The sequence below is a fragment of the Typopeltis vanoorti genome, chromosome 16 (assembly GCF_054136105.1).
Source record: "Typopeltis vanoorti isolate ZY-2024b chromosome 16, IOZ_Tvanoo_1.0, whole genome shotgun sequence".
NCBI lineage: Eukaryota > Metazoa > Arthropoda > Arachnida > Uropygi > Thelyphonidae > Typopeltis > Typopeltis vanoorti.
Window position 1 is genome coordinate 33906820 of NC_143564.1, and position 15017 is coordinate 33921836.

Here is a 15017-nt window from a genome sequence, read left to right on the forward strand (position 1 = left end):
TAAAATAAGTTATAAACAGTTTATAGTTGCAGCAAAGCAGAGAGAGAAAGAGACAGAGTTCAGTAAGCAACCATCATTACATACATAAACTGTTCACAAAAAAACTACCCATCAGTCAGCATCCTATAAATGGGATCATAATTTAAAAACATCATATAAGTATCATCATAAAGCAAAGCATAATAAGGCAGGGTATTAATGTACATATTTGTTTAATTAGGAATTTTTTGACCATTTGTCTTATGCTGTAGCAGGGATTTTTATCATCAAATTCCTTTCATGCACCATCAAGTGGTTTACAGGATATTATCATAATACTACATGAAGAACATACATCATTATTAACTTCCTATCCTGTTACCTGTCAAGACTCCAACATTATCAGATCTTATATTTCTGTCTTCTAAGGCACTTTTTACTGTATCAATCCACCTATATCTTGGTCTTCATTTGGGTCTTTTTCCTGCCAACCTGGCAGAGAACACTTTTTGCTAATCTTTCCTCTTCCATTCTGTTTAAGTGACCATACACCTGAGATTAGCTCTGCTAACAATGTCAAGTTCTTTCCTAATATCCTTGTTTTTAATATTATATTACCATTGATGCCATTTGTTCGTGTCCCTAATCTTTCTCGAGACTCATATCTGTGGTCTCTAGTCTTTCTTCAAGTGTTTTATTTATAATCCAGATCTCAGATCCATAAGTTAAAATTGGTTTGAACACAGTCTTGTATACAGCTAATTTAGTGTTTTGACTAAATTCTCTCTTATTCCATATAAATTTATTCAGTTGACTTCCTACGATACCAGCTTTGTTGATTCTGTTGTCTATTTCCATATTTAATTTACTGTCTTCACTAAAAATTGTGCCAAGTAGCTGAAATGTATTACTTGTTCTATAGGTTCTCCATTCACAATGCAGTTGATATTTTCAATGTTTCTGCCTATTTTCATTGTCTCCATCTTGTTATCGCTGATTTTCATACCAAACTTATTACAAGGTTATTCAATTTAGTCAAGGAATCCTGCAGACTTGTACTGGATTTATTTAAAAATATAACATCATCTGCATAAAGTAAAGAGTTGAGATTAACATCTCCAATTTTGATATCAGGTTTAATACTGCTTTCCTGCATAATGTGATCCATATAGATAATGAATAACAGAGAGGATAATGTACATCTTTGTCTGATACCAGATTTTATTTCAAACCATCTTCCTATTCTTCCTTCAATTCTAACTGCTGACTTACAACTCAAATAAAAACAAAGTATTGCTTAATATAATACCCCACTGACACCATATAACTGTAGCGTTTTGAATAGCTTTTCTCTTGGCACCTTGTCATATGCCTTTTGGAGGACTACAAAACTTAAATACAGATCTTTGTTATATTCCCATGATTTCTCAACTATTTGTCGTAAAATGAAAACCTGATCCTGATAGCTTCCATTTGGCCTGAATCCATCTTGTTCTTCACCAAGCTTCCCTTCCACAATCATTCTAAACCATTTCTCAAGTAGACTTGCATAAATATTACAAGGAATACTCACTCAGTAGAGAAATACCTCTGTAATTCTCACATTCGGTTTTATTTCCTTTTTTTGTATATGGGTACTATAAGAGCTCTACTTCAATCATCTGGAATTCATTCCTCTGTCCAGGCCTTCTGAACTATGCAGTGCAGCCATTGCAAGACTTTTATTTTTCCATACTTGAACATTTCAGACTTTTGATAGCTTTTTCTACTTCAAGTATGAATATGTATTCCTGATTGCATGCCTACTGAGTGTTTTTTTACCACTGTGCTGTCACTGCTGGTTTCATTTAGCAATTTTTCGAAGTAATTACTCCAATACATCAAGGATATCTTTTCCTCCAGTTTTCAAGTCACCTTTATCATCTCTAATTCCTTTTACAGCAATCTTTCCTCCATTTCTGAGCTTTTCAACAGTCTCCAGAATATTTTGCCACCTTCCTTTTATTTATTTTCTATGTTCTTGCTAAAGTCTACCCATGACGTGTAAAACTAGCTAAACTTTTGTTTAGCTAGTTTTGCATAGTGTTATGCTTCCTTGCATTTGCCTGTGTATTCTCTAAGAGCACAAGATGACTTATTCTCCAGGAATTTTCAATATGCTTTCTTCTTTTCCTTCACTGCCTGTTTAACTTCCTGTGTCCACTATGGAGTTCTGATTTTTCTATCTTTGCACACAACTTCACCACTTGCCTCTCTGGCTGAATCAATCAAATGTTTTCTTCAGGACTTGCCACTGAATCGCCAAAGTCTGGTTCCTGTTCTCAAACTATTTCATTTTTTCTTGAATAATGTTTGTGTATTTTAGTCTACAGTCTTTAGTCTGAGAGCTTCTCAACTTTTATTCGCTTTAAAACCTTTTTACATGTTCTTCTTTTCAATATGAAATTCATTTTAATCCTGCTCAAGACTAAATGGTGATCACTTCCAATTTCATATCTGTACACTTTAGTGTCCTGCACCAGTGAGAAAACATTACTATCAACAATAGCATAGTCAATGGGACTTTTCTTATTCCTTCCCTCAATGCAAATTTATGCAAGTTTTTATGTTGGAACGTTGTGTTACTAATAACCAGTCCATGTCCTGAGCAGAAATCCAACAGGTATTTGACATTATTATTAGCTTTGCTCTTTTCTCCAAATTTTCTCAAAATATTTCTGCATGTCTGACAATAATTTCCTACTCTGCTATCTAGATCTCCAACAAGGGCCAACTTTTCTTTTTTCGTTGTGTCAGTTGCTTTTTATAAAGTCTCAAAAAATTTCTCCACTTCTATCTTAGTAGAACAATCTGGACCATAGGCACAAATAAGTCTCATTGTCCAGTTCCCTATTCTGATATTTGCCCACGTTACTCTACTTGATATTGCCTGCCATTCGAGAAGATTAGCCTTGTATTTAGTGTTGATTACTATAGCTACTCTTTCTTTTCTCTAATTATTATTGCCTGAGTATAACATTTCACATTTATTTCTCAGAAAGATCTCACCAGCTTTTGTCTTTTTTTGTTTCAGTCACCCGTATTATGTCGATCTGGTACTTATCCAATTCCTCAGCCAGTTCCATTTCTTTGCCATTCAGGATTCTTATGTTGAAAGTACCGATCTTGAACTCTGATGTTGAGTTGGGGTGAGTGTTTCAGGATTTGTTCCAGTAGCTGATATTCTTAGTTCCCTGGCAAAAACAATGAAGACCCTGTTTAACAAGGTGATGCCCCAGCTGGTATGAAATTCTGTCATGTTGTACCATCAACTCCTTTCACCTTTAACTTGCTCAGTAGTATGCCGAATATGTTAACCCCCACATCAGACACAGATGACAAATCCATAACAAGCAATTCAAGCAGGGTCGTAATTCTAGCATTTGAGGCATCTCAAAGAATTTGAGATGCAAATCTGGCAGTTGAGGAAGTCTGATTTCACTGATGTTGGGGTTTAGGAGAGTTCAATGTAAAGATCATATTCATAGTTGTTACAAAAATTAACACCTGTACGTAGAATTCATCTTATGACTACTGCTCCATGATCTTTTATAAAAATCTCGTTTTGACCATCAAGAAAGTCCAACTCTGATATCAGTCGTCTTGAAAAACTTAAGGTTTTATGAGAGTGATGATATTCTCCAATCTAACAGATAAGCTTAGATATTGATGGTTACTCATGACTTTTAAAACAGTATTAAGAACACCAAACAAACTATTTTATAAAAAGATGTTTTATTAACTTGTTTATATTTCACAGAATTTCAAATCAGCATCATCAGAGACAACCATGTACACATGACAGTAAGTTAAACAATACAACTGTAACAGACAAAAGATCTAAATTCCTATTTTGGTGCCCTCTAATTTTGCAAAAAAAAAAAAAAAAAATATATTTTATAAAATAAAAAATTTTATTTTTTTGCAAATTTTTGTCCAAAATTTTTGGCATAAGAAATACATTTGCTACCATTATTACGGCAAGTCAGGAGTGGCAGACCATGCTTTGGACCTTCACACAGGATTAGATGGAAGAAAACTACTGTGCTATTTAGAAGTCGTTATAGATCCGAAATATTATGAAGAATTCTCTTAACCTGAACAAATATGGTTGCATTAATTTAATTTGCCAAAAATTTGGGAGGCTTATCTTAAGAGCAACTCCCACATAGCTGTAATTTTTTTCTTTTAGAACATTAGAGAGCACAAAAATAGGACTTTAGATCTTTTGTCAGTTACAATTGTATTGTTTCACTTACTGTGGCATACGCATACTGTGTTGTGCTCTGATGATGCTGATTGAAACTCAGAGAAATATAAGCAAGTTAATAAAACATCTTTTTATGAAATAGTTCGTTTGGTGTTGTTAATACTGTTAAAAATAAGTCACGATATTCCTCCAACTCGTGTTGCCTGAAGAAGTTGCTTTGAATATTTTGTGGATGTTTAACAGTTTCTTTACAACCGCAGACTTCCTGCTAATTCTTCAAACCATTCTGGATAAAGAAAGATTATAAAGATACTAAGCAATTTTATAAACTTGATTTTAATCCTTTTTCCCAAGTAAGCAAACAGACAGATAAGTCAAATTTGTGCCTGAAGTATTTTCAGGTCTGAGGCAATTCATGGTAAAGGTGGAATAAGATCTGATCACTTTCCTTAGTATCTCTCATAATGCAAAGCACATCTCCTTGCAGACATGTACGATGCTATGCATTAAGGGAAGGGCCACTACCCAGACCGGTTTCGACCTTTATTGAGGTCTCGTCAGTGAGAGCCAGACCCTGAGATGCCAAGGGTGAAGTAATGCAGAACTTATAAATTTTACCTATACCTATTTTACCTTTACTTAGGAAAAAGGATTAAAACTAAGTTTATAAAATTGCTTGGTATCTTTAACATATAGTACCCAAGGTAAAAAACTTGCTAAAGAAAGATTCCCTAATAGGGTGTTTAACTGCTGAACGAATTATGAGAAATGATGATATATTAATCAAGGTATCTGGCTTTCTGTTTTTCCTGTTCTATGGATCATTAAATGTGTCAATACTTTCTGGACATGACTAAGGCCTAGTGAAGGCCTCCGATAAATTTGAAGATCACAAATTCATTATCAGAGATGGAGAGATTCGATGGTACAGCTTCCACCTACTGAAGCCACACACATGCATGCCTGCTACCTGGTGAGCAACTAACTGCACTTGAAGGTAGAACACCTGTGCTATCCCAGATACTATACAAGCACTACAGCAAGTATCGTACACTGTACCTGGATCATAGGAAAGGAGACCTACTGGAATAACATTTACCCTTGCATGCAACCCAACAGTTAATTGATTCTGGCTGGGCTAGTCACAATTCTACCTTGCTGACAAAGTTCATGCACATCAAGTTCTCACTTTCTAGATGTCTATAGGTCTGCCATAATAAACACAGCAGCAAGGCAGTGAATCGTGTGATGGCAGTATGAAAGCCAGAAAAGTCAAGACAGTAGAAATCAGCAAAGAACAAGAGAAGAAAGGGATACAAAAAGGGACATCTTCACCTCAAGAAGGTGCTCCCACATGCAGGGACTCAATGGGTGTTCACTACCTGTCACAACAGAAGGCTTCCTCTCCTCAAATTTCCACACCATTCCTGAAATACCCCAAGGCTTTGTACTTTTTCCTACTCCCTTTTAATAGTGTACAAATGACCTCAAATTCTATCGATAGCTTTGCTGATGAATGTATACACCATTCTTCATTTGCCAAACCATGTAGTGTGCAACATCTTCTATAACAAGTGCTTAAGCTCTTATCTCCTTGCTATTCTTCACTGTGGAGCATGTATAATCTTGTAGATTTCAATGCTACCAAAACATAATACATACTGTCTTATTTCTCACAAGAAAGATCATAATTCTCCTAATTTTTTATAACACCTTTCTCCAAACATGAGATCTCCCTTCATGGGTTGACTAACTCTAGCTTTTCTTGACACAAATATATCTCAGTCTTTAGCTTCTTCAATCTCAAAATAGCTAGATATATTCTGCTCAAGATATAAATTTCTCACCAGTATAACTGCTAACACTAGATAAAACCTAAATCTGCCTAACAATGGAAAACTGCTCACACAGTGGGGTGGATGACTAAAATCTTCCTAATAGTGGTTGAAACAGTCCAGAAAAGGGAAATCTGATTGATAGCTCTCTCTCAACTCACAGATTCACCCTAACCACATTGAAATGCTTTGTTTTTTTTTTTTTGGTTGTAAGTAGATGTGAGGAGCAATTTTGAAAGAAAAACCTGATTTATATAAGAGGGATGGACTGCTCTCGAATGTGTTTGGTATCAGGAGTTTGAAAAAATTATTAATTGATATGAGACTTAATAGGGAAAATCAGGGAAACTAGATCATAATAATAAGGAATGGTGAGAATCTATGCATTAGAGCAACTAAGTTTTGCAACGGTTTACAACATGGATGTGCATAATCATGGAGACAACTATAATGAAAAGCTGAGTACATGCTCTTTCAATTTGAACTTATTTACTATGTGCAAGGATGTTTGCACATAGTGAGGCATTAGGTATGAACAGAGATCTATAAGTTGTCCAACTGAGTCATTCAGACTACAGGAGTGAGGGTACATACAAGCTTGGAGGTAACTAATAATGTGCACAAGCCAGGATATCAGGAACAAAAGGGTCAAGCTTGTTTCCTTGGTGAATAAATAGTAGATGTAGATCATATACATTAGTGAGAAATGGCTCTCAGAGAAAGATACTGCTAACTGGTAGTGCACATATAGAGTAGAGTATTTTAGGATAGGAGGGTGGTGGAGGTTCTGCTAATAAAATTGAATGATTTGCATCTAGTTAAGGTAGAAAGCTATGTTTGCAATATCAGTAAAAAATTTCCATATAGTAGTGAGTTTGAAGCTATTTGGCATGAGGTGGAGTCTAAAAAAAAAGGAGCAAACACATGGTGAGGATGTTGTTACAGACCTACTGGTGGATCAGTTGCTGGTGATGAAATGCATTGCCAAATCAACTTGATGGATGCTAAACAAGTCCAAACACCACATCATGGTTCTAAACATTGAGTAGCAGCGAAATCTCTTCATAACTATGAAGTCAAATTTATTGAGCTGCTGGCGGGCAATTTTATCAAGCAGCATGTGACAGAAGGAACTAAAGGTTAAAGAGTGTCAGACCTAATTAGTTCAGAGGGAACGTCAGTTAAAGATGCAACTATTCTGCAATGAATGGTGACGTACTGACCTGAGAAGTAACTCAGTGTATATGGATGTTCCATTCAGAAAATGTTACATACTGAACTATAAAGCAGCAAATTATGACCAAATGAGGAGAATATTGGGTTTAGGCTAATGGTATTGATTTCTAGATGAGAAAAATATCAGCAATGCATAGGAAGCATTAAAAGACACTTAAATGATGTAATCCTAGAATTTGGAGAATAAATATGGCAGGAGGGGAAATGGATATGCAATCATATTAAGAGATTCTTAAGAAAAACATTATGTGGAAGTAATACTATTTGCATAAAGATGTCAGTTATAAAATTTTAAGATACAAATGAATTATAAGTATTGTATGGAAAGCTAAATCAGAGTACAAAAAGAAATTGGCTCTGCAAGCCAAAGTCAACCCAAAAGAATTCTAATATTATGCTACAAGAAAAAGTAAGAATAAAAGAAAGAATGTGAAAGATTAATGCTACTGGATGCAATGGTATGCTTGTAAATGCAGTAGAGATGGTTTAACTAATTAACATCATTTTACTAAGAGTTATCATTAGGAGGGCTCAATCAGTCCTAAGGGGTGGTCGAGGAACGGGGTAAACCCCACACGAATAAAATAAATAAAAAAAACTTTGAAGTAAGCAATATGGAGCTCTCAATGCTTCATATTGAATCTCAGCATAGGAAAGATCCCACAGGAGTGGACAGAATGATGTGTCTAACTGGAATGGTGGTGAAAATCTAGGAAATGCTGGTAGGACCTCACATACAGAAATGGGTGGACAGAGGAACTATACATTGCGATGAACAGCATGAATTTACTAAGGGAAGGTTATGTTAGTAACTTGCTCACATTTTATAATGTTACAGTTGAGTTATACAGCTGGAATACACCATGATACTTCTGGACTTCACTCATGCTTCTAAAAGGATATACAGGAGGCTAGTGCAATAAGCAGCAGAATATGAAAATGGAATATAAGCTATTAATTTGGATTAAGAGTATGGCTGAATGCCATATAAAAAAGTGATGGATAGGTGGGAGAGGCAAGATTTTAGGTGACGAGTGTTGTATCCTAGGGATCAGTCCTTGTTCCATTATTATTCAGTCTTTACATTAATGATGTTGGGAAGGATCTAACAAAAGATTTTTTTTTTATATTAAGCCCATACACGAGAGGTTGGATATCTATAGTACATTATATATAATCAACCTATAGTACATTAGTACCATGTGTGGGTAGTGGGTTGGGAAAGGAGAAACTTGTTTACATTTGATTTAAAAGCCTGTATATTGCATTCATTGGGAAACACGGGGGGGGGAGACTGTTCCACAATACAGCAGTAGCAGGGATGAAGGAGGAGGAAATGTTCTGTGGGTTTCACAGTGTACTATGAAGGGATGTTGGGCAGCAGCTGCACATGTTCCAATGGACTTAGCATCAATAATTTCCCCACTCAGCACTATTTCAGCTGAACATTTGCCATGGAAATATTTATGGAATACACATATTGCAGAAACCAAAGGACAGTGTGAAAGTGGGAGGAGTGATTTGGTAAGAGGTGGGTTATTAATCAATCTAATTGCCCTCTGTATTGAGTCAAGCATTTTCAGGGGGCTCTTAGGGTCCAACTCCATGTGAGAGCAGTATTCAATGGCTGGGTGGATTTGCGATTTGTATAAGATTAACAGCTGGTCAGAGGTGAAGTAATGTCTTGGGTGAAAGAGAAATCCTAATTTGTTTTTTTTTTAGAAGCTGAGGATGCAATAGTTGTGATGTGTTTATGCCAGGTGAGGCTTGATGTCAGGGTGATTCCAAGAAGAGAATCTCATCTTGTCTGGAAATTTGAGTGTTGCAAAAGGTAATACTAGGAGAAAAATGGGGGTTTTTTTTGTGAGAAATAAGACAGAACTGGATTTTGCTAGCATTGAAGTTGATGAGGTTATCTGAACCCCATTGGAGGATGGCTTGGAGATCAGTTGATGTTCTGCAGGTTGAAGTGATTTGTGTAGAGCAGTGGTTCCCAAAGTGGGCGGTTTGCGGCTGTTTGATTATTATTATCATTATTATTATTGTTGTTGTTTTCAAGACATTTTTTGTTGTTTTCCAAGATATTTTTCGAGTTTGTTGTTAGTAATTTCTGAAGTGGTCCTTCAGAATTTAGTGTGTTATAATGTATTTTCCCATATTCTTATTTACTGAACAAAAATGTGAAGCGTTTAGCTATGTAAGTATTGTGTCACAGCTTGGCAAATTATAAGTTCTGTTATATTGTGAGGATATAAAGATAAAGATTATTATTTATAAAAACTGCTTTCAAATATGTATGTACGCACGCTTATTTCTGCATGTTCCAGAATAGAAATGGCAGATGCAGATACGTCAAAGAAGAAATGTAGGCAGTATAGCTTTATACTGCCTACATTTCTTACCTAAAATATGGATGTATACCAGCACCAACAAACCAGCAGCTGCCAATGTGCCAATTTGTGAAAGGGTCTTCTCAAATGAGGCCATGAAGCCTTCCAGAATAATTGAACATTTGAAGAAGGTACATCTTGACAAGGCAAGTAGATCAAGGATTTACTTTCGTTGGAAGTTCCAGATTAGATAATAAATCCATTTTCCGATACTGAGGTAGTGGGAGCCATGGAGGAAGAACTAATTAAGCTGCAAAATGACTTTGAGCTGATGCCAAAATTTAAGAAATCTTATGAAGAGTTTTGGTTGTAGAAAGAGATCTCTGCTCTTTCTGCAAAGAGATTTCAAAGCCGAATAGAGAAACTACAACAGTTTCATGCCGAATAGAGAAACTATAAAAGTTTCGGCAGATCCACGGGTAAGCAAACCTTTCATGACAGAAGCAACTCGTAGTAAAGATGTGGTAAGCTCTGATCACTATCCTTAGTATTTCCCATAATATAAAACACATCTCCTAGTGGAGATGTATGGTGCTATGCATGTCCACTAGGAGATGTCTTTTACATTATGGGAAAAACTAAGGATAGTGATCAGTATTACTCCACTTTTACTACGAGTTGCTCCTGTCATGAAAGGTTTGCTTACGCTTAGATCTGCCGAAACTTTTATAGTTTCTATATTCGGTATGAAACTTTTGTAGTTTCACTGAAACTTTTGTAGTTTCACTGAAACTTTTGTAGTTTCTCTATTCGGCTTTGAAATAATGTAGGATTCAATATCCACTAAATCTGAATAAGACTCCAGATAACTCAACGTGTAGATTTAAGACTACTGCTAAGTTATATTAAACTAGACATAGGAAAACTATGTCTAGTTTTCATGAAGTCCATCCATCACATTAAGGATTTTTTTTAAAACATTCAAGTCAATAGCTGCTGTTGAATAGCCTTATATTACAATATTTTATTAGATTTTAATGTAAAGTTGCTATTAAAGTTAAATGGGGTTTTTTTGGGATTTAAAATAAATTTAAATTATAAATTAATATTTGTTTTTAAAATATTATTACCGTTCCTTGTGGGTTATGTGAATCGCTTTTCTGAATGTAAGGTGGGTTCAGGTAAGACACAGGGGCACTGACGGTGAGTTTATGGATTCGAGGGGTGGTGGCCCGAAAAAGTTTGGGAACCACTGATGTAGAGTAATGTTTATCAAATGAAAGGGAGGATTGCAATGTGCTGTCATTGCAAAATTGTGTACTAGGTTGGAGGTCAACTGAAACAGGTAATTGATAAGGAACCATCCACCATTACATAAAGCTGTTTGCTATGTGTGATACAACACAGCTGCTTGCTCATGATGCAAAGAAAGACATGTTAATCAAGAAAGTATAAGTTCAGAGGCTAATGCAACATTGACCTCTGAATAACTACAATGTCAAAACAAACATTGACATGCAAAGAAAAGGAAGGCATTTTGGAAGGCACCTGACTTCACTCAACTGTTTTCTGAGCTGATGTAGATACAACAGAGAAGTGCAAAGGAGAATGTTAAAGATGATATTGGGATTTTGGAATATAAATTATGAGAACAAACCGAGACACCAGCAAACAGAAAGAATGATGACAGATTGAGACTTACAAACTTCTGAAAAGGTCAATACAGGATATCAGAAGATGGAATTTTTCATTTAACAGACGATGGTGAAAAGATGGGATGACATCCATGGAAGCTGAGAATAAATGCAGTCAAGAAAGGGGATGAGAGCTACATTTTTCTCAAATAGAACAGTGTGTGATTGGAATAAGTTGTTTGGAGGTGGTGAATGCAAGTAGTGTGAACGAGGTCAAGAAAAGTATGACAGCTGGTGTGAAAGTGATATGTGGCCTCTCTGGTAATATCCCTTCTTATAGTATATGGTCAATTTTAAATTGGCCATCAACATTTCTCCATTTTCTTCAAAGATTGCAAGAATACAAGTAGCTTGGGCAACATATATTTACAGTCCAGCTTAAAACTTGAACCAACTTCTCTTCATCTTTCCATCTGCTTTTGTGCTTTCAAACAGTTTCCCTCATCATTTTCTTCACAGAAGAAAAAAGAATTCAACAGTTCAACTGCATAGGAAGCAGGAATAACGCATAGTGAAAGAAGAAGAAGTATTATTCGATTTCTGACCAGTTTCAAATATTAGTTGAAATTAAGCAACTTTTTTTTTTATTTAGTGAAATAATTTTTTCATTTTTGCTATGCACATGTTAATTTAATAGTGTAAAATTACTTACCTCAGCTGGTTTATTATTTCTAAAAGAACTATTATATATCTTTGACATTGGTGGCGAGGTATAATTCTTTGGTGTAGAAGATAATGGTCCTAAAAACAAATCAACAGTTATTATATAGATGTTCATGCTAACTGTATATAGCGTTTAATTATTATTATTTTTTTTTTTAACCATTCACAATGCTTTGTAAGAATAGGAATTTACATCTTTGAAGTATTTAAAAATCATCTGTGAATACATACACAGTTTTAAATGAATGCTAACAGGTTGCTGTTTAGGTTTTGTCAGTAGAAAATGGCTGATTTTACATAAATAGTAAAATCAGCGTTTAATAATTTTACTGAATCTGGTTAGTGCAGTCCAGGCAGCATTATTACTAAAAATGTCTGGAAGGGTTCTAACAAATGATGAAAATGAGGATACTGTTATAAATCTTGTTTTTCAATAGCTAAGCCACTATTGGAGTGGTGCTGTAAAGAATAGAAATTTACATCTTTGGAGTATTTAAAAATAATCTCTGAATACATACACTATTGGACAAATGCATACACTTCATGCCTATGTTATAAAAAAAGGTGCATTACCTTATGTTTTTGATACACCAGAAATTTGGATGTTGCCCTAATTTGACAACCATAAAAGTTCAGTGATATTTGCTATGTTATTTGCACAGCAAATATCACTGAAATAACTTTTTTTTAAAAAATATGGTTTTGTAAAATAATCATCTCACATACTAGAGCTTTTACAACTTATATATATGAATACTATGACTTGATTAGTATCAGAAAGTAAAGCTTGCCAAATGAAATTTTGTAATCTTTACTAACATAATGCTATTATTTAAGGAAACTACAATGTACACCATGTTAATTAGAATTACTTAATATGTCCATTATTTCAGCAGTAAAATTGCCATCATCACAGAACAATGAACAAACATATGTACATGCAGGCACTACATAGGGTATAACTGAAGAGAATAACAAAGACAAGCCTGAGGCTCTAAACAGTGCCTCCTAACGAGCTAGAGCAGGGGTGGCCAACCTATGGCGCATTGCATGATTAGAAGTGGTGCACTGAGAAAAATTTTAAAAAAAAATTTTATACGATTTATATAAACACAATTAACCTACCACTGAATTCTAGAGTGCGCACTTATTATACTTGTTTGATCTTGAAGCAACAGGCACCGGCAAATGCTGACATGCGTCACCAGTTACTCAATCAGCTTACAGCTAACTCTCGTATCATAATGTTTGATGAACTTCTGATTCGATGTGAGTGAACAATTCTGTGTTTTCGAACTTTATGTTTTTATCAACAGTTCTTTAAGTTTAAGATAAGATAAGATTTCTGTTTTTATGAAGGCTTAATATCATTCTGTAAATTTAAAAATAAATGTTTTCATTTTGAATGCATGTGTCAAGTTCTTGCTCTCTCCCCTAATTTGCTGATTACTGAAACCTGCAATTATTCAGTGTATTTGTATGTGTGCGTTTTTGTTTTTTTATACAATATCTTTCCTTTTTATTTACGTATAGTAGGTTTATTCCTAAAATTTAACTGATCATCAGCAAAGCTTTCGTAATGAGGATGTTTGGGTTGTGTGTGTGATGGCCAGCAGATCTTGAAGCAACAGGCACCGGCAAATGCTGACATGCGTCACCAGTTACTCAATCAGTTTACAGCTAACTCTCGTATCATAATGTTTGATGAACTTCTGATTCGATGTGAGTGAACAATTCTGTGTTTTCGAACTTTATGTTTTTATCAACAGTTCTTTAAGTTTAAGATAAGATTTCTGTTTTTATGAAGGCTTAATATCGTTCTGTAAATTTAAAAATAAATGTTTTCATTTTGAATGCATGTGTCAAGTTCTTGCTCTCTCCCCTAATTTGCTGATTACTGAAACCTGCAATTATTCAGTGTATTTGTATGTGTGCGTTTTTGTTTTTTTATACAATATCTTTCCTTTTTATTTACATATAGTAGGTTTATTCCTAAAATTTAACTGATCATCAGCAAAGCTTTCATAATGAGGATGTTTGGGTTGTGTGTGTGTGATGGCCAGCTGATCGACTGTTTTATGGCAGGAAGCGATCTCGTATTTCATTGGACATAATATATTATGAGAGAGAGACGAAAACTCTCTATGAAAAAAAAATATATATATATGATTTTTAAACTTATAGAACTGTATTAGGCCTTCATGAAAACAGGAATCTTATCTAAAACTTGTAGAACTGTTTTTGAATGTTCATAATGTTTAAAACGATAAAATAATTTAAATAAATTATTTAATAATAAGCTTTACTTTTTGAAATAATTTTTTTTACTGTCAGTTACCCATTACTATGCAAAAGAAAATGAGCAGAAGAAAAGCAGAAAATGATAGCAAGCGCCAGTTTAATGAACTGTGGGAAAATGAGTTCTTATTTATTGCGGGTCCTTCAGGAAAACCATTGTGCATTGTTTGTGAAAGCACTCTCTCTCAGATAATAGAAGACATGATCTTAACAGACACTACAGAAAACATTAAGCTCAATTAGAAGAAAAACTGAAGTTAGTTTCTGGGTCTGAGTTGCAGATAGAATATGTGGTTAAGAAAAAGGAAGAAATAAAAAAGAGAAAATATATTTGTGAAACGAAGTTGTGAAAGTGTGGCAATGCTGGAGGCGTCTTATGAAATTGCCTTTGTGTTGGCTAAAAAACACAAGCCTTTCTCTGATGGAGATGAAGTTGTTAAGCCCTGGCTCGAAAAATTTGCAAAATGTCTTGGTGATAAGAATGTTGAAAGAAAAGTAAACCAAATTGCTCTGTCCAAGCAAACAATTACAAGATGCATCGAAGAACTTTCCCATGATGTTACTGAGCAATTGAAAGACCATGTTCATGCTTGTTCTTTCTTTTCTTTAGCCTTGGATGAATCTGCTGACATATGTGATGCAGCCCAATTAAGCATTTTTATAAGAGGAATTGATGGTAATTTTAACATCTTTGAAGAACTTATCAGTCTTGAGTCACTTCATGAAAAAACCA

The 15017-nt window shown here is 34.8% G+C and overlaps 1 protein-coding gene across 9 annotated transcripts in view; it reads right to left on the reverse strand.

The window, feature by feature from the left end:
- Window positions 1–15017, reverse strand: part of LOC150097938 (protein Jade-1-like) — a 335931-nt gene that overhangs the window by 220636 nt on the left and 100278 nt on the right. For all 9 annotated transcript variants that reach the window (XM_090405951.1, XM_090405944.1, XM_090405950.1 and 6 more), the window contains one exon: window positions 11976–12064. In XM_090405951.1, coding sequence (XP_090262077.1) covers window positions 11976–12064 — 89 coding nt within the window. The remainder of the gene's footprint in view (window positions 1–11975; window positions 12065–15017) is intronic.